The following is a 22,057-nucleotide window of genomic DNA, read 5'->3' as shown; positions in this document are numbered from 1 at the left end:
CAAAGGAACTGAACAGCAGGAACAAGAAGGCCCCTCTGGGCTTTCTCTGCTGGGGTAAAAGGTCACAGACAGGCTGAGTGGAGGGGTCAGGGGACTCTGTTTCAGGGATGGGGGGCTTATTCCAGGGGTCCGGAGCCACTGGTCCAGCCTCCCTTTGGGCGTGTTCCCTCGCACGGGTTGCATAGGACTTGAATGAAGCAATTCCCCAGGCTGTGGAGCACCCCCAGACTTTAAAGGAAGTAGAATCTGTCCCTCAATCTCTCTCCACCCACCCACCCCAGTCTTTCTCTTTCTTCCTGTGTGTTTTGTGTCTCCATCTGTTTCTCTCCAGCTTACTATCTTTGCCTCTCTCGGGGCCTTCCAAATCTGTTTCAGATACAGTTTTAAGATCATAGATGAAAATCGCAGAGTCAGATCTGAGGCCCTTGCAAAAGCCAGTTGTGCACGTCTCTTTCTAGCACAGTGGCTTGGGCTCAGCCACGGGGGGAGTACTTAAGCCATGTGAACCAGCAAATGCTACAAGTCAGGGCTCCCCACCCCACAGGACAGTTAGCAGTCTTCTCTGCCAAGAAGACTTCCTTCTGCCCAGACCCTTCCCAAGATCTAGCATGCGCTTGAGTGACAAGCGTTTACTGAGCACCGACTGGATGCCAGCGCAAGGTAGCAGTCTTGCCACGATGCAGTGTTCCATTCGGTGAATTAGGAAGAGGTGCCCCTCCTCCTGGCAGTCCATCCCACCCTCTTGAATCATAGACATGGAAAAGGAGGCCCAAGAGAGGAAGTGACTTCCAGTCACAGTGCTTTGGAGTCAGACAGACCTCTGCGTCTCCCAGTCCTGCCGCTTGCTAGCAGTGTGACCTAGGGCAAATCGCTTAACATTCCCATGTCTGTTTCCTTCTTTTTTTTCCCTCCCCCGCCGTGTCTGTTTCCTTATTGGAACAAGGGACTGCTGTCTACCCCCACAGGGTTGCAGTGAGGATTAGATATGATAATGCAAGTTGAAACACCACCTCCCATTCCCTGGCACAGCCCCCCTCCCTTTCTGGCTTTTTTTTTTCTCTTAACACTTGTCACCTTCTCAGAATAGTCTTTTATTCACTTACTCTGTAAATTCTCCATCTCCTCTTACTGAAATGCAAGCCTCCCATGAGTTGAAAGTATGCTCTTTTGCTTACTGCTGTAACCTAATTACCCAGGGCCTCAAACAGTGCCTTGCATACAGTTGGCGCTCAGCAAATACTTGTTGACTACATAGCCCACAATGAAGCACTCACAGCTGTGCCCAGCACACAGTGACTGCTGGGTGAAGGCGGCATTGACAATAGTGGTGACGATGCGGATGGGGGCAGGATTCCATTTGAGCCTCATAAAAGCCGAGTACCGTGCAGATACGATTTATTCCCACTTGACATGTGAGGAAACCGAGGGAGGGGCGCTCCGAGAAGCAAGAGACCTGCCCAAGCCGTGACGCCAGTAGTGGAGCTGGTACAGGATCTACTGTGCTGGTTTGTGTGGGATGGGCTTCCCCCAAGGCCACTTCCTAAAAAGGTCCCTCCTTGGTGGGCCGAAGGGCCCCCTGGAGACCACGGATGCCTGACGCACATGCGTGAGACAAGGGCTTTGGAGCAGGGCCGAGTGGGCAGGCTTTGCCTGTAGGTGTGAGACTTGGAAACTCAAGCTGCACGTGGACTTCCGCTGATGGAGATAACACACAGGAGGCAGCAAGATAAGACTCTCAGTGGGGAAGCTTCTAGAACCAAAGCCCTGGGGGAAGAGCTTATAACGATACGGGTGCCACATCACTGAGTCTGTCAGGCTCCCGCAAGTAAAGGAAACAAGAATCCTAAAACAAATTCCCTGTGGCCATATCCCAGGATATGGGATGCTCTTGACATCCCTTTCTGGGAGTTCCTGGTCGAACGGCGTCACCGCAGCCCATTTCCAACAGTTCCCTGGCATTTGGTAAGAAAGCAGCACCTTCTGGACACCTCACCGGCTGCCACTTGGCCACAGCCCCAGCACTCAGTCCTTTCCCCGGAGGGCCTTTCCGAGGCACCACCCCCTGCCTGTCAGGAGGCCCCGGGACAGAAGCACAGCAGGTGCCCGACCACCAGCACCGCCTCAAAGTACGAACACCATCAGTCGCGGATGGCCAACTCTCCCTTCATGGCCTTGTAGCAACCCTAAAAACAGCCCGCGCCCCCTTCGCGGCCAGGAACGACCCCTCAGAGATAGTGGGGTCACACGCACACACACTCCCTCCTCAGCCAGCTCCCACTCAGCCACCACCGACCCCTCCCTCACGGGTCTCACAGGACATTCCTCACAGGTCTTTGGCGCGGACGAAGGTCCCTGGCCACTTGGAGTCACTCGGGTCAACACCCCTCAGAGTCAGCCAGCGGGGACACCCCTCCATCCTCTGCCACATCCCCACTGCCATTATTGCTACCTCACACCCGTGACAGTCAGAAGCCCCTCACGACCAGGAACATGCACACACACCCTCAGCCCTACCCCCTTTCCCCACATTCCTCGCCCAAGCAATCATACAAACATGAAAGCCAAACTTGAGAGCAAACGGGTCTTGCTCCCAGGCATCTATAGGAACCAGCTCTCCCCACTGGGGGACTGGGTTAGGGGAGCAGGCACCACGAGCTTTGGGTCAGGGAGCAGAGAGCCACATAAGAAAAATGGGGCGGGGGGCAGGCACCTGAGTGGTTCAGTTGGTTAAGTGTCCGGCTTTGGCTCAGGTCATGATCTCAGGGTCCATGGGTTCAAGCCCCGCATCGGGCTCTGTGCTGATAGCTCAAAGCCTGGAGCCTGCTTCCGATTCTGTGTCTCTCTCTCTCTCTGCCCCTCCCCTGCTCATGCTCCGTCTCTCTCTCAAAAATAAAGAAACATTAAAAAAAAAAAAAAAGTAAAAAGAGAAATGGGATAAGCGACAGCTATCCTAGGGCTTCCCCAATTCCATCATTCTCTCACCAAAGGGGCAAGGAACTGGTTCTGCTCTTCACCCCACTTCAATAACTGAAAATAATAGTGATAGTCACAGAACCCAAATGTCCAGGTTGGTGGGTCTGAGAGACCACTGAATGCCTTACTCTGGTCTACTCCCCCTCTCTCTTCCCCTCACTGACTTGTAGAGAAACCAAGGCTCTGAGAAGCCAGGTAACTTGCCCAAGGTCACACAGCCATCTAAGGTAGGCAATCTATCCCAGTCCCCTGCTCAAGGGCCCTCATTAGACCATGCAGAGAGTTCCCAATTCTCGAGAAAAGAGGGTTCAGATCTCTGCACCCTCGTCATAGGAGCCAGATGGGGACCACTGCTCCCTCTCCCCCCCCCCCCAAAAGAAAAGATGCATTGCAACTCCAGTGGCTCCCACCTCTTAAAGGCTCCCAGTCAGGCACCCAGTGCTGGCCTCCTGGACCTGGTGACGAGGCAACCGCTGCCCCCCAGGAGCCCACGAGCTCTGGAACTGTTAACAGTCTTGTCTCTTGCTTAATCGTCCTTTCCGTTCCCCAGCAAGCCAATCTCCTGTGTTATCTACAGGACTTCCTGTAGAAGCGAGTACTGGCTGTCCTTTCATAATCTGGCTTGATACTCCCCAGGCCCCTCTCCCTAGAAGCTTAGAACTGTAGACCGCTGGAACTAGAGGGGAGGTCCCTCTAAGCAGAGGCTCTGAAGGGTAAGGTGGGCTGTTCAGGGTCACCCAGCTCTCAGTGGCAAAGCCAGGACTCGGACCCAAGTCTCTGGTTGCCAGGGTGATGCTGTGCCTTAGAGTGTTGACGGGGCACATTATGGCTAAAGCTGGTATACAGACTGCCCCGGGGTACCTGTACACCATGACTCAGTGTCTGCAAATACCGGGGGAGGCTTACATTCAAATCATCTTTTAGAGAATAGTCTAACTTAGCACCGAAATGTATTGTAGAACTACAACCATCAGAAGAGAGGGGTACTGGAGCATGAACATACAGGGATGAATCAATGGAACAGAATAGACAGGAATAGACTCAAATGCATATGGGAATTTCATGTATGTTACAAGTGGCATTTCAAATCAGTGGATAAAGGACAGTTTATTCAAGGGGTGCCGGGGCGGCTCAGCCAGTTGAGCGTCTGATTTTGGCTCAGGTGGTGATCTCACAGTTCCTGAGTTTGAGCCCTACATTGAGCTCACTGCTGTCAGCCCAGAGCCTGCTTCAGATCCTCTGTCCCTGTCTCTCTCCCTCTGTCCCTCTCCCACTCACACACTCTCTCTCAAAAATAAATAAACATTTTTTTAAAAAGATTTTTAAAAAGATGGTTTACTCAAAAAACCATTCAGAGAATGGACTGGCTATCTGCAAAAAGCAAAGTTGGGGCTCTAAGATAATTCCAGATGGGGACACCTGGCTGGTTCAGTCGGTAGAGCATGCAACTCTTGATCTTGGGGTTCAGTTCAAGCCCCAAGTTGGGTGTAGAGATTGCTTAAAATTAAATAAAAACTAGGAGCGCCTGGGTGGCTAAGTTAAGCGTCTGACTCTTGATATCGACTCAGGATCTCACAGTTTGTGAGTTCGAGCCCCACATTGGGTTTGCATTGTCAGTCTCTCCCTCTCTCTGCCCCTCCCTTGCTTGTGCTCTCTCTCTCAAAATAAATAAATAAACGTTTAAAAATAAAGAAATAAATTAAATCCTTTAAAAAGAATAAAATAAAATCGTTCCAGATGATGCAAGTTCAAGCATTAAAAACCCATAAAATTATATGTTTGGGATAGGTTTCAAAGTAATGGAGGGGTGGAAGGATGGGTGGGGCACAGATGAACTAAGGCCCTGGCCCTGTTCTTTTTTTTTTTTTTTTTTTTTTAAGTTTTTTTTTCAACGTTTTTTATTTTTGGAAAATTTTTTTTTTCAACGTTTATTTATTTTTGGGACAGAGAGAGACAGAGCATGAACGGGGGAGGGGCAGAGAGAGAGGGAGACACAGAATCGGAAACAGGCTCCAGGCTCCGAGCCATCAGCCCAGAGCCTGACGCGGGGCTCGAACTCACGGACCGCGAGATCGTGACCTGGCTGAAGTCGGACGCTTAACCGACTGCGCCACCCAGGCGCCCAATGCCCTGTTCTGTTTACTGTTGAAGTTGGCGAAGGCACGACTGATTCATTCTATTCTCTCTACTCTTGTGTATGTTTCAACAGATGCTGTAAGAAATCATGGGATGGGTTTTCAAATAATCCTGGAGCAGGTAAGGCCATTCCAGGTTTATCACAAAGTGTTTGACACATATGATGAAATAGAAATTTTAGAATAAAAAATAAACATCTGAATGGCAAAAAAAAAATAATAATAATAATTAACCACTGACAAGTCAAAAAGCAGACTGTGAAGAAATAGTCACATGTCACAGAAAATAAGCTCATTTCTTTCTTAGATCATGAGTTCCTATAGAGAAATTGGGACCATCAATAAATAGACAGTTCATGGGGGATAAAAAAATACCAAGGGCTCTTCAACATGTGAAAAATATTTATTTTCACTTGTAACAAAAGAAATACAGGGGCGCCTGTGTGGCTGTCGGTTAAGCATCCGACTTCGGGTCGGGTCATGATCTCACAGTTCATGAGTTTAAGCTCCTAGTCAGGCTCTGTGCTGACAGCTCAGAGCCTGGAGCCTGCTTCGGATTTTGTGTCTCCCTCTCTGCACTTCCTCTCTATCTCTCTCTCAAAAATAAGTAAACATTTTTAAAAATTAAAAAGTAAAATAAAATAAGCACAAAATAAAACCGCAACATAATATTTTAAGTTCTCCAATTGGCAAAGCAAAAAAAAAAAAAAAAAAAATTTGAGGGGCGCCTGGGTGGCTCAGTCTGTTGGGCGTCCAACTTCACCACAGGTCATGATCTCAGTTCATGGGTTCGAGCCCCATGTCAGTTTGTACTGACGGCTCAGAGCGTGGAGCCTGCTTCGGATTCTTCTCCCTCTCTCTCTGCCCCTCCCCTGCTCATACTCTGTCTGTCTCCCTCAAAAATGAGTAAATATTTAAAAAAAATTTTTTTTTAATTGATAGCGTGCTGTGTTATAAAGGACGCAGGAAAACATTTTCACACGTTGTAAGGAAGAACTGAATGAATAAACTGACACAGCTTTCCTGAAAAGCCATGTGGTGATATCTGTCAACATTAAAAAGGAAAGAGCTTTTTACTCAGCAATTTCACTTCTAGTCATTTGTCCTATAGGTGATGCGCAAAATGACGATATAGAAATATTTCACTACCACATCGTCTATAGCAGCAAAGGACGGGAAACAACCTAAATTTCCATCAACAGGGAACTGATTAAAGCTCAAATATGTCCATGTAGGGCCTCTAGGCAGCTGTGAAGAAAATGAAAAGGATACAGGTGGGCCAGCGTGAAGACCTTCAAAATATATTGTTGAATAAAACCAGCAAGGTGCAGAGTGGTGAGTCTAGTACGCTTTGCATGAAGAACAAGTGTGTGGATGAAATGTGTGCCCTGTCAATACACATGCATTCCTATACAGTTGTAAATATGCCAAATATTTCTGATAGAATATACAAGAAACTGATAGCAGTTGGGCTGGAGAAAAGTGTTGGGATGGGGAAGGAGGGAAATTTATGTTTCACTGGTTATTTTGTACCATCTTGATATGTTACCCACTCAAAAATAAATTTAAGGGGTGCCTGGGTGGCTCAGTTGGTTAAGTGTCCTCCTCTTGATTTCGGCTCAGGTCACGATCTCATAGTTGGTGGAATCGAGCCCCGTGTTGGGCTCTGCACTGATAGCACGGAGCCTACTTGAGATTCTCTCTCTCCCTCTCTCTCAAAATAAGTAAATAAACATTAAAAAAAGAAAAGAAAAGAAAAAGAATAATTTGTACATATTCAGAGAGAGAGTGATGTGGGAAACGTGGAAAAACGTTAAAATTTAGGAACTGTGGGTGAAAAGTATTACTTTACTATTTTTGCAATTTTTCTGTGTCTGAAATTATTTCAAAACAAAAAGTTTTGAAATTTAATAAATGTAATTTCTAAATAAACTGATATTCTCACAATGAATCATCCTTTTTACCCCATTTTTACAGCTGAGGAAATTGGTACCCAGAAAGTTTCTATAGCTTTATTGAACTAAATAAGGCATTCATTTTTTTAATTCAAAAATATTTATTGAGCACCTAATATGTGCCAGAGACTGTCCCAGGCACTGAGGACACAAAACTGAAAGGAAAAAAAAAAACATATGTAATAAGTGCTTACAAAGAAAAGTAAAGCAAAATGAATGGTGGGAAGTGAATTTTAGATGGGGTGGCTGGGGGAGGCCTGGATGAAGAGGTGATGTTGGAATAGAGCTTACAAATAAGAAGATATGGAAAAAGAGTGTTCAGGAGAGGGAACAGTGAGTGCAAAGGCCCTGAGGCAGGAACATGCTCTGTGTACATGAGGAACAGTGATAGAGGGAAGGTAATAGAGGGAAGAGTGGAGAAGACGAGGTCGGAAGGAACACACAAGAGGACCTGTAGGCCACATAAAGACCTGGGTTCTAACCGTAAGTGAGGTGGAAGCCATTTGGAGGTTTTAAAATGATCCCTCTGGCTGCCTTCATTGTGGATAATAGACTGTGCTACTTAAGGGCAGAAGCAGGGAGACCAGTGAGGAGGCTATTAGGATAATTCACACAAGAAGTAACGATTTGGACCAGGAGGGCAGCCGTGGAGGTGATGGCAAGAGGATTCTGGATGTATTTTTTAAAATATTCTCTTAAGTTTATTTATTTATTTTGAGAGAGAGAGCAAGCGGGGGAGGGGCAGAGAGAGAGAGAGACAGGGAGAATCCCAAGCAGGCTCTGCACTGTCAGTGTGGAGCCCCATGCACGGCTGAAACTCACAAACCGTGAGATCATGACCTGAGCTGAAACCAAGGGTTGGACGCTTAACAGACTGAGACACCCAGGCGCCCCTGATGTATTATTTTGAAAGTAGGGCTAACATCGTTTGCTGCTGGTAGTGCAACTGTAACAAATCCAAGACTTTTCGGCAGTGAGGGCTCTCTCCACTTCCCTGGGAACAGAGTGAGGTTCGATTTTTAAGACCCAGCCCCCAGGATGTCAAAGCATCCTCAGTTCATTTGCCCCCCATCCCCACGACCCACCTCCCAACCATGTAAATTAAAGGGGCACGGAGGAGGCAGGGGTGGTCTCAGTCCTCCCCGATGGAGCCGGAGTGGTCGAGCTCAGCCTGGCTGCCCTCTGCTGCAGCCCCAGGGGAGAATCTGCCGTGAGCCAGCTGGCAGGAGGCCGGAGCCAAGTGCTCAGAAAAAAAAGTTAGATCCAGGCCTTTTTGGAAGCAGCGGAGTTAATTTTAAAATATGGTGTCGCTGGACTTAAAAACACTGAGCTCAGAAACTGAATTTTACAGAAACTGAATGAATGAACAAGGATCCCAGACAGAGAGACCGTTTTATCAATGGGAAAGTTTCACACTCTTTTTCAATTCCCCGGAGATGCTTGCATTCACTTGACAGTTTAGGAAACCCTGAGGCAAAAGACTCTCTGTCCTGAGGTACAGTGTCCAGACCTGGCTGCAGCTGCTGGCTCCAAGCTGTTTCTAGATGGAGCTCAGGCCGGCTGGTGGGAAACCGGGGCCAGGGAGCTTGGTTCAAATTTGCATTTACATAGCACGCCTTGCATATGACTGAGAAACCTGAGTTACTTCAGAGACAGAGTCGGGACCCCCGGGGGAGACAGGGGCCCGCAAGCCTCCTCAGCGTCTTCATGATGGTAGTGGCCCTGGGCGAGGCACTTCCCCTTGCTCCTTTAAGGAACAAGCAGGCAATGTGACCTGGGTCATCAGCATGAATAGCCTGGTTCCCCACCTCTTCCTAGAGGGGTGGCCTCAGGCAACTGGCTTAAGGGCTTATTGCCTCAGTTTCTCATCTGTAAAACAGAGGTAATAATAGCACCCTGTTCATAGGTTTGTTGCAAGGATTAAATGCTATAAACCGCATAAAGCATTTAGAACCACGGCAGGCAGATGATCATCAATGCTGGCCGTTGTTATATTTGTGACTTAAAAGGAGACTGGGACGCCAGGGTGGCTCAGTCGGTTGGGCGTCCAACTTTGGCTCAGGTCGTGATCTCACTGCCCCTGAGTTCCAGCCCCATGCTGGGCTCTGTGCTGACAGCTCGGAGCCTGAAGCCTGCTTCTGATTCTGTCTGTCTCTCTCTCTGCTCCTCCCCTGCTCATGCTGTCCCTCTCTCTCTCTCTCTCAAATATAAATAAAAAAAAAAAAAAAAAGGAGACTGAGAGAATCTCCGACTTCTCTATCCTGTCAATTAGCAGATGGCCATGTTCAAATGCCAGACTGATTGTCAAGTGATGAGGGCAGCCACCTGGGAGTGGGGTAGGCGGAGAACTGGGTGTGAGAGATGAACGCTGGGGTCAGGAAGGAAATTCAAGCCACAGTGAATAATTCATTCATTCAACGAATATTTATTGAGCACCTACTGTGTGCTGGGCACTCCTTCGGTGCTGACACATGGCAGCAAAGGAAACAGGCAAAGACCTGCCCTCACGGAGCTCACATTTCTGTGGGCTGGTGGGAGAGGGTAAAGCCGCGGTGACTTTTGCCAGCATGTTTATCTGGGCACTAGGCTGGCTGAAGGGAAGTTACGGAAGCCAAAGCTGATGCCCCCCCGCCCCCACCCCTGTCCCACAGGCCCACGCCTCTGTTCGCCTGAAACATGGGTTCCTGGTGGTGATGCAGCTTCTCCCTTCAAATGTTCCCATCCTTCCGGTTTCCTCCGGCATCATGGGAAGTTGTTCCACCCATGAGAGGAGGAACCCAAACTTGCCCCCGAGAAGGAAGCCCTCAATCAGCGACAGGCGTGGATACGTTTAGCAGTTGGCAGAACGTGCACTGATTAGTTTCCTTATCTATGGAATAAGAGCCATTAATGGAAAGAAGGACTGAATGGAAGTCTCTTAAGTTATCCCCCTAGTCAAGACAGTGAATCGGAAGCAACGCCGCTTGCCAGGTGGCAGTGCAGAGATCGGTGCTCCTTTCAAAGGCCTGCAGGAAGCAAGGTGGTTCCCATCATATCCCCATTCCGTCCACCCCATACTGCTCCTATAATAACCAAACGAAGCATGGCAGTTGATGGTTATCCACGTCGTTGCCCTAATTGCAGGCATCATATCAGATATGGTATCTTTGCTAGAATAGTCTACACAGCCTCTGACTGTAAGAAGCTAACAATATGGCCAGCGCATTCTCTCTGATCCGTTTCAGGAAAAGGGATAAGAAATGGGGCATATTCACGTTCTTTACAAGAATTCAGAGACCTGTCATGTTCTAAGTGGTCAAATGAACTGGGAAGTGCTGGGACGTTCCCTCTATAGTAAAAGACAAGTATTGAGGACATGCTCCCCCTCAAAAGAGGCATAGCTTTAGCGAGCCAAGGTGGACTTCGGAGGCCATATACTAATGCTCCGGCCCTTGGGGCGCCTGGGTGGCTCAGTCGGTTAAGCGGCCGACTTCGGCTCAGGTCATGATCTCGCGGTCTGTGAGTTCGAGCCCCGCATCGGGCTCTGTGCTGACAGCTCAGAGCCTGGAGCCTGTTTCAGATTCTGTGTCGCCCTCTCTCTGACCCTCCCCTGTTCATGCTGTGTCTCTCCCTGTCTCAAAAATAAATAAAACGTTAAAAAAAAAAACAAAAACACTAATGCTCTGGCCCATTTACCAGATGGCATGGGGAACTGCCACGTTTGAGTGGAGTCCAGAACCAAAGAGGGCTCTGTGACAGGTCCATGATATAGGACAAGCACTTGGGACATACGACCTTGTGTGTCCCATGGTACTAGAAATATCCGTGGCAGATAAGTAGACAGTGTGAAGTCTCTGAAAAGCCCCAGTGGGAGAGCCCTACCTCAGACCCCTAGGGTTCTAGAGCAAAGCCATGTCCCATACAGCAGAGAATTATCCCGTATCTGAAAAGCGGTTTTTGGCTAAATCGCAGAATCAGGAGCAAATAAAGGTCATCGTTTTAAGCCACTAAGTCTTGGAGTGGTTAGCTATGAACAGATCATCAGAAACGTGCACATAAAGTACTTTGTTCTTTTTAACGTTGCATAATACTCCACTCTAGAAAGATACCACAATTTACACATCCGTTCTTGTGGACATTTGGGTTGTTCCCAGCCTGGGTCTGTCAAGAATAACGCTGCCATGAATGTGCCTTCTGGTGGAAATACGTACTGATTTCTCGTGAGAACAAACAGGAAGGGGAGTCTCGAGTCATGGGGGTGGGCACGAGGGGAGCCATTTTTAGAAGGGATTGCCTGTTTTCTAAAGTAGTTGAAATATTTCATACTTCTGCCAGCCAGGTTTGCCTTCCGGTTGTTCCCAATCCTTGCCCTCGCTTGGCATTGTCTTTTTCACGTTAGTCATTCTGGTCGATGTACAGTGTTATCTTATTGTGGTTTTAATGTGCATTTCCACCATGAGTAATGAGGTGCAGTTCTCTGGTGAGTAACATATCCCTTACTAAAAAAGACCACACAAGGAACCAAAATATTGACCGTGGCGATCTTTGCAGAGGTGTGATGTTTACTGTGGTTGTTTTGTTGTCGTCTTTTTTGGCTCATGGTCTGTTTGTTAAGCCTCTGCGTTTTTTTAACTTTAAATGCTTAATTGTTAAAATTGTGGAAACAACCGAAAGAACTTCTGCCTACTCATTCTTACAAATGACAAGGCGTATGGGCCACAATGGTAATATCACAAGTAAAATCACCAAGAAACATTTATTGAGCACCTGCTGTATACCCAGCACTGAGGAAGGGGCTACGAAGGGCACAGAGCAGTATAGGACTTGTTCCCTGCCCTTCAGAGGCTTACAGTCTAGGTGGAGACTGGAGGAGCCAGGAGAAAACAGTCCAGGCCAGCATGTTACAGGAACGTAAGATGTTTGGGGTCAGACCCACTAAGTGCCTCGATGCCTCCAGGGGCTCAATGCTCAGTGCTGGGAAAGACGATAACTCCCAACTCCCAGGGCCGCATTAGCCCACTTAGCATACCCTATCCACAGCCTCTACCCCTTCCATCTTAAAACATCTGACTCCTTGTTCAGCTGCTATCAAAGTGCAATGAAATGGGGGAGGGTGGGGCAGTGGGGAAGGTCCTTGGAGGGGTTCCAGGGGCTGGTGTCACGCTCTTCCTCCTCGAAAACTCTGCTCCCCGAGACATACCCCTGACAGAGGGATCCCCGCTCAAGAAGGCCTGTCCAACCACCAGAACCTCTGCCCCAGAAGGTAAGAGGAGGCCACTGCTTGAGCTGCCTGAGGTAGAACCGGGGACCCCTACTTCTAGCATACCCCTTCCCTCCCAGTCCACTCAGCTGGGGGGACAGGCACCCCAGAGCTGCCACCTAGGGCCAACAGGGTACTAGAGGGAAACGGTATGGGGGAGGGGAGCGGAGCAGAGAAGGACTTGAAAGCCCAGCTGGAAAAGAGGGGCGTCTGGGGCTCCTAGAAAAGTGCAGGGGAGGCCAAACATTGAGACTGGCTTCCCTGTGGGAGGGGTGAGAGGAGGTGGGGTGGTTTGCTACAGGACCCTACCTTCGCCCGTGCCTTCACAGAGCAGGGCAGGGCATCAGGGGCCAGGAAAGTGCCACGTTCCCAGCTGTGTTCCAGGCTGTGCCCACTTCAAGGTCACGCTGCCCGACCTCAGAGAAGGGGAGGGGCCTCCAAAGTGTTGATGATGCCCCCACCCTGCTGGGCCCCCTTCAAAGTGCTATCTGTGTACTTCTCAAATGATAAAGAATCCGGGTTTGAGAATGCAGGAAAGGGGCAGAAATTTCATAACCCCCATGAGGTGGTGAGCTGAAGGAGCCAGGCCCCTCCAGGGAGCACCACCCAGAAGGTGAGGGTCACGCCAGCCCCACCTTACCTCGGGGAGAGCAGAAATGGGGAGCACAGGATGAAGACGTCTTAAATAATAGTTCGCATAATAAAAATACCTAGCGCTCTAATAAACCTATCATTCTGCTGTCTAATGGTTTTTTAAATAATTGGAAATGCCAAAGGCTGGGGGGGGGGAGCGGGGGGAAGGGTGGTGGCAAGCAGGATATGTACATGAGGAGGAGTTTAAATTAAAACACAAATAATAATTAAGACGCACAAACTGAAGGACTAAAGGCAAAGGTGTAGAAGAGGCCTGTGGGGGCAGTGGGGGGGGGGGGCGGGGGCGGGGCGGTGGGCCTCATTTCTAGGAGCTTGAGGCTTCCAGGGGGCAGATTAGGGCTTCCTCTTGGAGAAGATCAGCCGGCGTTTGGAGTGATAGAAATCTGGGAAGAGAGAACAGAAGTCAGCCAGGCCAGGAGGAAGAGGGCCCAACAGAGCCATCCATCCAAAACCCACAGCAGAGGGGGCAGGCCCTCCTCCCTAGGGCCAAAGGGACACATTGCCAAGTACAGGGTCAAACTCTGGCAACTCCCACTCCGTCTCCCACGGCACCGTTTTACCAGGCATCCCACCACGCTTCCCAGACATGACTGATTATAACCAGACCAGCATCCGTGGGCCTGCTCCAAGCCAAGCTGCCCACCACTACTGTGGTGGCCCTGTGTAGTTAAACGAACTAGAATCAAATAAAATGCAAAATTCGGTTCCTCAGTCACACCAGCCACATGTCAAATGCTCAATGGCTACATTGCGCCTAGTGGCACTGGACATTTGCATCACTGCACAGTTCTATTGAACCACACTGCTATAGGAATGCAATTAGAGAACCCATGAGAAGTGTTCTGCCCACGATGGGGCCATATACATGTGAGACACTATCTTCAGTATTGTTAGTTCTGCACCAGCTGTAAATTTCCCGTGGCATTCTTGACTGCATCGCCCTGAACCTCGGTTTCCTCACATATAAAATGAAGTTGACTATTTGTGTAGTGCTCTGAGGACTCAATGGAAGTGTGTGTGTGTGTGTGTGTGTGTGTGTGTGTGTGTGTGTGATGGGGAAGGTGAGTTAGATCTGGATAGGGCAGCCGGGAAATTACTGTCATTAGTTTTCTCTCCACTGCAAATTCACTGTGGGACCATAGGCAAACCACCCTACCTCTCTGAGCCTTATTTCCACTCCTATAAAAGAGTGGCAACAATGTTATATGGAACAGGACTGCTTTAAGGACTAAATGAAACCTACCTTAGAAATTCACCTTAGCAAAGGGCCTGACATACAATAAATGTTCCCAGTAGATGTTAGTGAGTTGGTCATGGCTGTATACCTGCCATGGGACCTCAGGAAAGTTGCTCTGTCTCTCTGGGCTTGCTTTCCCTACGGCCTAATGAGCAAACTGGACCAGACAGGTCCCTTGCAGGACCAGACACGGTCCCTCGCACCACAGATTCTGAGAGTCTTGATTCCTTCTAGTGTCCTTCCCTGCGTCTATCCTCACCTGTCATGCTGGTCTGCCGCCGTTTTCGGCCCTGAGAGGTGCCAGGTGCACCCGGAGACGCCTCGGGCCGCTCAGGGGAGTGAGGCATGAGAGTGCAGGACAGGGACAGGTCCAGGTGGTCCTCCCGAGCTGTCCCCGGCAGCAGGGTAGACGAGGTGCTGGGCCGCTTGCCCCCTCCCAGGTCATCCCGGCCCCCCCGGGGCCCTGCAGGCAGGTAGAGCTTGGGCAGGCCCAGGCCCCACACACGCTCCCAGGCAAAGTCGCCCTCCAGCGGTGTCTCGGTGACAAAGTCGAAGTTCCATCGCTCCCGGGCCTCCTGCACGCAGCCTGCCATTAACGCGTCACAGTCTCGGCGCAGCTGCTCGCTGTCCACTGGGCCGAAGAGGCGGCGGCAGGCCTTGCTGCCATGTGGGATCTGGTGGGCATCCCTGGACGGCTCCGACATGGCACCTGCAGCCGAGACACAAGTCAGGCCCTGGTCACTCGGGAAATTGGTCCCTACCTTACCAGGCTGTGCTTGGCTCAGGTGAAGTCTTCCTCCTAGAACATGGGGTCTCTCTGGCTCCTTCCAGCTGGTTTGCCACCCTGGCCTTCCCACAGGCCGTCCCCAGTCCCCAACCAACAGCCACCGGGTGGGGGCAGAGCTGGGTTAACCTGGTACCCCAAGGTCACTGGAGGAGGGAGCAGCTGAAGGACAAACTTGTGTTGACAAAGACAAGTTTATTGCAATAGCAGGGATCAGAGTCCTGTTTACCGCCAGGCTTTATCAACTAAAATCAATTTGTTGTCCCCCCAAGGTGTCCCTCATGGGTGCGAATGCCCCAAGTACGTGTGAATTGCCAGAGTCCAGTAGTTTCCCAACCCCAGCCCTGGCCAAGAGGTCAGGTAGCAAATGAAAGGTCCGTGATCGTATAGCGGTTAGAACTCTGCGTTGTGAAAGGACCGGCTGACAGCTTCTCTGGCCTCCTGAACCCCTTTACCCAGATGCCCATGTGGGATAACCCTGTTCTGAAACAAAAGTACCCTGGCCCCTGGGATAAAAAACACCTAGGATCCAGTCCTAGCTTTGCTGCCTACTACCTAAATTTTAAAGTCACTTAAAGGGGTGCCCGGGGGGCTCGGTCGGTTAGGTGTCTGACTCTTGGTTTCGGTTCAGGTCATGATCTTGCGGTTTTGTGAGTTTGAGCCCCACATCGGGCTCTGTGCTGGCAGTGAGGAGCCTGCTTTGGATGCTCTCTCTCCCTCTCTCTGCCCGCCCCCCCCCACTCATGCTGTCTCTGTCTCTCTCGAAAATAAACTTTAAGTAAATAAATAAACAAATAAATAGTCACTGAAATTTTTTTTTAATTTAAAAATCGTATAAAGGGGCACCTCGGTAGCTCAGTCTGTTAAGCATCCGACTTTAGCTCAGGTCATGACCTCGCGATTTGTGAACTCGAGCCTCGAGTCGGGCTCTGTGCTGACAGCTCAGAGCCTGGAACCTGCTTCGGATTCTGTATCTCCCTCTCTCTCTCTGCCCCTCCCCCGCACGTGTTGCGTGTCTCTCTCTCTCTCTCTCTCAAAAATAAACATTAACAAAAATTTTTTAATTAAAATTTTTTTTAAATTGTAAAAATAAAATGTCACTTAATATCTCTGGACCTCAGTTTTCTCATCTATAAAATGGAACTGTGGAAGCATCCTCAAGCAATAATAGGTCAGGGAGTCCCTTCAGGCAAGGCAGATGGAACAGAGTTGAGAGGCTGGCTCTTGTGGTTAAGAGTGTGGGCTCTGGAGCCAGACTGCCTGGGTTGGAATCCAGGCTCTGCTGGGTGACCCTAGACAAATGGCTTAACTTCTCTGGGCTCTATTTTTTCTCATCTGCAAAATGGAGACAGTATTAGTGAATGTCTCAGAGGATAGATGTGAGGATTAACTGAGTTAATGTAGGTAACGTGCTGGGAAAAGCACCTGGTAGACAGAAATGCTTGGAAAACAGAAGTGTTATTATTTTGCTCTCTTGTGTTCAGTTCTGGCTGAGCCTTCTCCACATCACTCCCCGGGCCACCACCTCCTTCAGACAGCAGCTGACAGGTGCTGTGTGCTGAGGGCCTTTCCCAAGGATGTCATCAAGCTGGAGGCCTGGGGGTGAGGAGGGGCTGGGCAGGGCAGGACAACGATTTCTCCCAGGCTGAGCCACATCCTGCCAGGCACATCAGGTGATCTGGAGTCTAGACAGCCTGGAAGCCCCTGCCCCATGTTGGCTACATCCAAGGAACTCGTTTTGCAGGCAAGAAAAATTAGAGGTGGCCGGTCTACCCGGTTCCTCTCCTCCCACTTCAGAAGAGGGAAAACCAAGGTTGAGTTTGCTCATGACGAAGAGCTGGCACCCACCTGCCCTGCTCTGGCCTGACTCCAGGGCTGAGTGGCTGTGCAACCTTGGCAGGGCCTGGGTTTTCCCGAGGACAAGTCCTGCTTTGCAGGCTCTGAGTGACCTCCTCGGGCAGGAAGACCTGGACCCCTGCCACACCTACCCCTCCCCACCCCACCTCTCAGAGCTGATGGGGGAGGAGAGGCACCAGGTGACCTCAGACCAAATTTAAAGACCAAGAGTTTGAAGAGATATGAGGCTTGCCTCCACACCAGAAAACTGAAAAGACCAAGAGCCACTGCCCCATAGAGGGGTTACCCAGTGCAGTACGTTTGCGCTCTCTCTCCCTCTCTCTTTTTTAACAGAATAAGTAACGAAGGCTCAGAGAAATTAAGTAACTTGCCCAAGACCACACAACTCACAAGTGGCAGAGCCAGGATTTGAACCCAAGCCTGTTTGCCCTGCGTTCTGCGCTCTGGTATTCATCCTTACTCTTCTAGTTTTGTATTATTAACTACAGTCCCAGCAGAATCATTTGGGGAACTTTTTAAAAAATTTTTTTTAGGTTTGAGAAAGAAAGAGAGAGCACAAGTGAGGGAAGGGCAAAGAGAGAGGGAGACGCAGAATCCAGACACAGAATGCGAAGCAGGCTCCAGGCTTTGAGCTGTCAGCACAGACCGACGCGGGGCCGGAGCCCATCGACTGTGAGATCGCGACCTGACCCGAAGTTGGGCGCTTAACTGAGCCAACCAGGCACCCCACTTGGGGAGCTTTTTACAAATACAGATCCAGGGGCACCTGGGTGGCTCAGCCAGCTGAGCACTGCACTCTTGATTTTTGGCTCAGGTCATGATCTCACAGTCATGAGGTGGATCCCCACTGGGGCCTCTGCGATGGGTATGGACCCTGCTTAAGATTCTCTCCCTCTGGTCCTCCCCCACTCACACACTCTCTCTCTCTCTCTCTCTCTCTCTCTCTCTCAAGGAAAAAAAAAAAAAGAATAAAAAAAATACAGGGTTGTTTGGGTGCCTCGGTCAAAATAGCCACTGACTCTTGATTTTGGCTCAGGTCGTGATCCCAGGGTGGGGATAGAGCCCCTGCTTCAGGCTCTGCCCTTAGTGGGGAGCCTGCTTGGTTAGGATTGATTCCCTCTTTACTCTGCCCCTCCCCTGCTTGCGCGCGCCCGCGCGCGCGCGCGCGCTCTCTCTCTCTCTCTCTCTCTCTCTAAAAAAACAAAACAACAACAAAAACAAAAAAAAAAAACCATATTGATAGGTCCCTCTCTTCCCAGATTAATTAACTCAAATTAAGGGGGATTTAAGCAGGTGTTTGGCAGTTCCCCAGATGGGCACTCTTGGGGTGCCATTCAAGAGGGGATACACAGGATGGCCGAAATGGACATTCTGGGTCTCAGTGCCTCATTGGCACAAGGAGGAGGCGCCTGCCTAGGATTTCATCAGGACGCTGGGTATTCCCTGGCTTCCAGGAGCTGGGACCAGAATCCTTTCTCCTAACACCCCAGCCCATATGGCTCCCATAGGCTCCGCATCAAAATCTGATCTCACTACCATTATCATAACTCCCAGCTCAGGGAAAGCTGAGAAACACAAACCCTTGTTTTACCAACAAGTAACTGAGAAGAGCTTCCTTTGTTGGCCTTCGTGCCTTAGATATCAACCAATTTTAATTCCGAAGTAAACAGTAAGGACTCATTACACACTGTTGAACCAATGGGGTACTGTTTTTAAGGGGCGTTGGCAGAAGCGGCGAGCGATCTCTGCGCAGGCGAAGCGAGCGGGAAGGAAAGGCGGGTGAAACCTCATTCCGCGGGAAGGCGTGTTTGCTATTCGCGCCGGGGCCGGAAGGGGGCGCTGGTCGCCAGGAAATCAGGCGCAGGGTCGGAGGTGCGTGGGCAGAGCCTTGGACAGCAGCAGGGAGTTGTGATGAGTCAGTTTCCTGCAAAGCTCTCCCCACCCGCCAAAACTTTGCTTCCACTCGGGCTGCGCGTCACCCTCTGGAGGTGGCGGGGGGTGGGGACTAGGAGGAGAACCAGGGGCCGCAAACACGTCACGCTGAGCCAGCCAGGCTTCCGAAAGCCCCGCCACTGTTGGGAAACCGCGCGCTCCTCTGTGACACACACACACACACACACACACACACACACACACAGCACGCACAGGCGCGCAGAGGTTTGGGCCCTCCACCTTATCTCCACGCCCAAAGCACGGGATGAGTCAGATCCCTGGAAAATAAAAATAGACGAAAGCAAGGAAAACAAAACCGCTCGAAAGTCCTCCTCGAAACGCGACGTGGAGGGAGGGGAGGGGGGGCTGCCTTGGCGCCCTAAAGTGCCAAACCCTAGTAAATCCAAGATTCTTGTCCGAACTAGAAGGGCACCAGGGTCCCCAGAGGGCCCCCGACAGGACGGATGCACTGTGGCCCGCGCAGGGTGGCGGCGTTCGAAGGATGACTCGTCGTCCCCCGGCTCCGCTCAGACCTGTCGCCCTTGGAGAGGGCAGTTTGGTGGGGGGCGCCGGAAGCCCCTGGATGCTGCTGACAGAGTCCCGGAGCAGCGTCGCGCCCCCCTCCCCCCCCGAAGTCTCACCCTCCGATTGTGACCCCTCCCCGTCCCCCCCTTCCCGGACGAGGGCTGCACGCTCCGCCGCCCCGCTGCGCAGGGCTGCGCTCCCTCCGCGGAGTCCGGCACCCCGAGTCGCGGGCAAGCTGGGCCGGGGTTCGGCGGGCGCGATGGAACAGAGGTGTGTCCGACTCCTGCTCTTCTCAAACCGACTGGCTGGCGTGGGCCCACCCCGCGCGGGGCCACCGCTCCGCGTCCTCGAGGGCGCGCTGCGAGGCGGGGACCGCACAACCAGTCCTGGACCTCCTGGCGTCCCCGGCTTCCCTGAGAACACTTGGTGCCAGCCAAATAGGTCACTGTGCTGATGGGGGGGGGGGGTGGGGGGTCAGAGACCGCCGAGGGCCGGGAAGCTGACTTCTGGGGCGCCACTGTCCCCCACCAGCCCGGGCGGGGCTCTGACCTCACCCGGTTCGTTTCCCGGGGTCTCCTTGTCACCATGAGTCACCTCCTCGATTGCCCTGAAGGGACGTGTACCAACACGTTCCCAAGGACCAGGGACACAGCCCGCGCTGACCTCAGCGCCCAGCGGTGGCGGACACGGAGGCGTCGGGAACCTAGACCTCGGGGCGGGGAGACGGCACCTAGTGGATCCGGGAGCTGCCCCGGAGCGGATCGCTGATGAACCTGCTCGGCTCCGCGTTCCCCGCCCCTCCCGGAGCTTGGCGCTCAGGGGCTCCAGCCGCTCGCCGCTAACGCTAACGGCGCCAGGGGTCCGCGGCGCCCGGGTGCCCGCCTCTCCTCCACCCTGCTTTGTTTCAAGGGGACGGGAGCGCGGCAGGGATCGATCCCTCCAACTCCTGCCCTCCCTCCGCCCGGAGTCTCCGCCAAACTCGGCCCTCGTCACACGGGCACTTACGGAGACACCCGTGGGAGCAAACCCCAGACCCGCGCACCGACCCACTCACGCCATTCACCTGTGAAGGCAGCACACACACACACACCCGCGAAGACACACTCGCGGACGCGAACGGACGCACAGGCAGACACTTCTCGGCTCAGAGCTGCCGGTCCAGGGTCGGCTCCTGCCTGCCACGACTCCCTCACCTCTTCTGAGGGTCTCGGTGGCTCCGTGAATCCGCGCCCGGCTCCGGGTCTCCAGGTCACAGACTGGAGCAGTGGCTCACACCTCTGCTGGCACCGCCCGGCGCTGCTCTTATAAAGGATGGCTTCGGAGGCGGGACCCGCTGCTCTGCCCGCTGAAGGCCTGGGACCGCCCTTCCAGGGCCGCGGGACGCTCGTAGCTCGCGGCCGCGCTCTAGAACCTCAGAACTCAGATGCCAATGTTATCAGCTGCTGGAGGGCGTTTCCCTCCCCCCCCCCCCATCCCCCGCGCCTGGGCGTGTGTGCTCTACACAGTTGGTGGGGAAACTAACTTAGCTACAAATCTGGGTGGTTTTCATTGGGGTGTGAGTTGGCACTCCCCAGGAAGGGATGGCATTCTTAGCATAAACCCTCTTTCTAGCCCCGAAAAGAGCATGAGGGTGACCATTAATAAATAAAACTCCATAAATAATAAAAAAGATGTCCCTCACTTTGGAATTCCCAGAAAAGCCCACTATAGCATCACTATTCCTAGGCTCTCTCCCTAGACCACCTCTCCCAAAGCACCGCCTGAAACACCCAGACACCTCAACAAAACATCTGGGAGGCCAGAAAGGGATCCAGTCCCTTTTATTGCACAGATGAGGAAATCAAGGCCCATAGAACTAAAGGTAACTGAGGTTCAGAGAAGTTCAGTGATCTGACTCAGGTCACACAGCAAGCAAATAAATAGCTGCGGTTGGAGCACGAGCCCATTTTCTTCTTAGTGTTTATTTATTTCTGAGAGAGAACACGCACAAGCAGGGGAAGGGCAGAGAGAAAGGGGGACAGAGGATATGAAGTGGGCTCTGCGCGGACAGCAGCAAGCCAGATGTGGGACTCAAACCTGAGATGATGACCTGAGATGAAGCCAGATGTTTAAGCAACCGAACTACCCAGGCATCCCTAGGGCATAGGCCTATTGCCTCCCACCCAGAGCCCTCTGCCCCTTGCCCTCTCTTACACAGTGGCTCTAGAAAGAGGGAAACACCCAGCACCCTTCATTTTCAGGTGACATTGATGAAAGACAATTCTGGAAATATCCACTAGTGCTTCTCCCAGATACAGAAGCAAGTGAGGTGCCCACTTCCTCCCACCCAGTTCCCACCCCCAGCCCCTCTGGCACTCCACTTTTGCCTCCTTTAACCTAAAACATTTGCAGTTTTAGCTTTTAAAAAATTGCAGAGACTGGGGCGCCTGGGTGGCGCAGTCGGTTAAGCGTCCAACTTCAGCCAGGTCACGATCTCGCGGTCCGTGAGTTCCAGCCCCGCGTCGGGCTCTGGGCTGATGGCTCAGAGCCTGGAGCCTGTTTCCGATTCTGTGTCTCCCTCTCTCTCTGCCCCTCCCCCGTTCATGCTCTGTCTCTCTCTGTCCCAAAAATAAATAAACGTTGAAAAAAAAATTAAAAAATTGCAGAGAACAGGGGCGCCTGGGTGGCCCAGTCAGTTAAGGGCCCGACTTGGGCTCAGGTCATGATCTCACGGCTGGTGAGTTCAAGCCCTGCGTGGGGCTCTGTGCTGACAGCTCAGAGCCTGGA

At 51.5% G+C, this 22,057-nt stretch overlaps 2 protein-coding genes across 5 annotated transcripts in view; both read right to left on the bottom strand.

Annotated features, from left to right (window-relative positions):
- The window catches only part of RAB44 (RAB44, member RAS oncogene family), a 34,077-nt gene extending 30,536 nt beyond the window's left edge, over window positions 1-3,541 (bottom strand). For 2 of the 3 annotated variants that reach the window (XM_019830516.2, XM_003986108.4), the window contains exon 1: window positions 3,384-3,510. The gene's annotated coding sequence lies outside the window, so the exon portion shown is untranslated. Of the gene's footprint in view, window positions 1-3,383 lie in introns of all 3 variants that reach the window. The other variant, XM_019830515.3, reaches the window with a different exon arrangement.
- Window positions 3,542-11,779: 8,238 nt separating this feature from the next.
- CDKN1A (cyclin dependent kinase inhibitor 1A) lies at window positions 11,780-20,552 on the bottom strand. 2 transcript variants are annotated; one of them, XM_006931621.5, is made up of 3 exons: window positions 20,355-20,485; window positions 14,453-14,902; window positions 11,780-13,339 (listed from the first exon to the last, which is right to left on the bottom strand). In XM_006931621.5, the coding sequence occupies exons 2-3, from the start codon at window positions 14,895-14,897 to the stop codon at window positions 13,290-13,292; spliced, it is 495 nt and encodes a 164-aa protein (XP_006931683.1). In that variant the 5' UTR covers window positions 14,898-14,902; window positions 20,355-20,485; the 3' UTR covers window positions 11,780-13,289. The 2 variants fall into 2 exon arrangements, with proteins under 2 accessions (XP_006931683.1, NP_001009865.1); NM_001009865.1 differs by having other exon boundaries at window positions 13,266-13,339; window positions 20,485-20,552.
- Between the last annotated feature and the right edge of the window lie 1,505 nt (window positions 20,553-22,057).

This window comes from Felis catus, chromosome B2, assembly GCF_018350175.1.
Source record: "Felis catus isolate Fca126 chromosome B2, F.catus_Fca126_mat1.0, whole genome shotgun sequence".
Classification (NCBI taxonomy): Eukaryota; Metazoa; Chordata; class Mammalia; order Carnivora; family Felidae; genus Felis; species Felis catus.
Note: the sequence above shows the minus strand (reverse complement) of the source record. Positions and strands in the feature narration are given on the sequence as shown.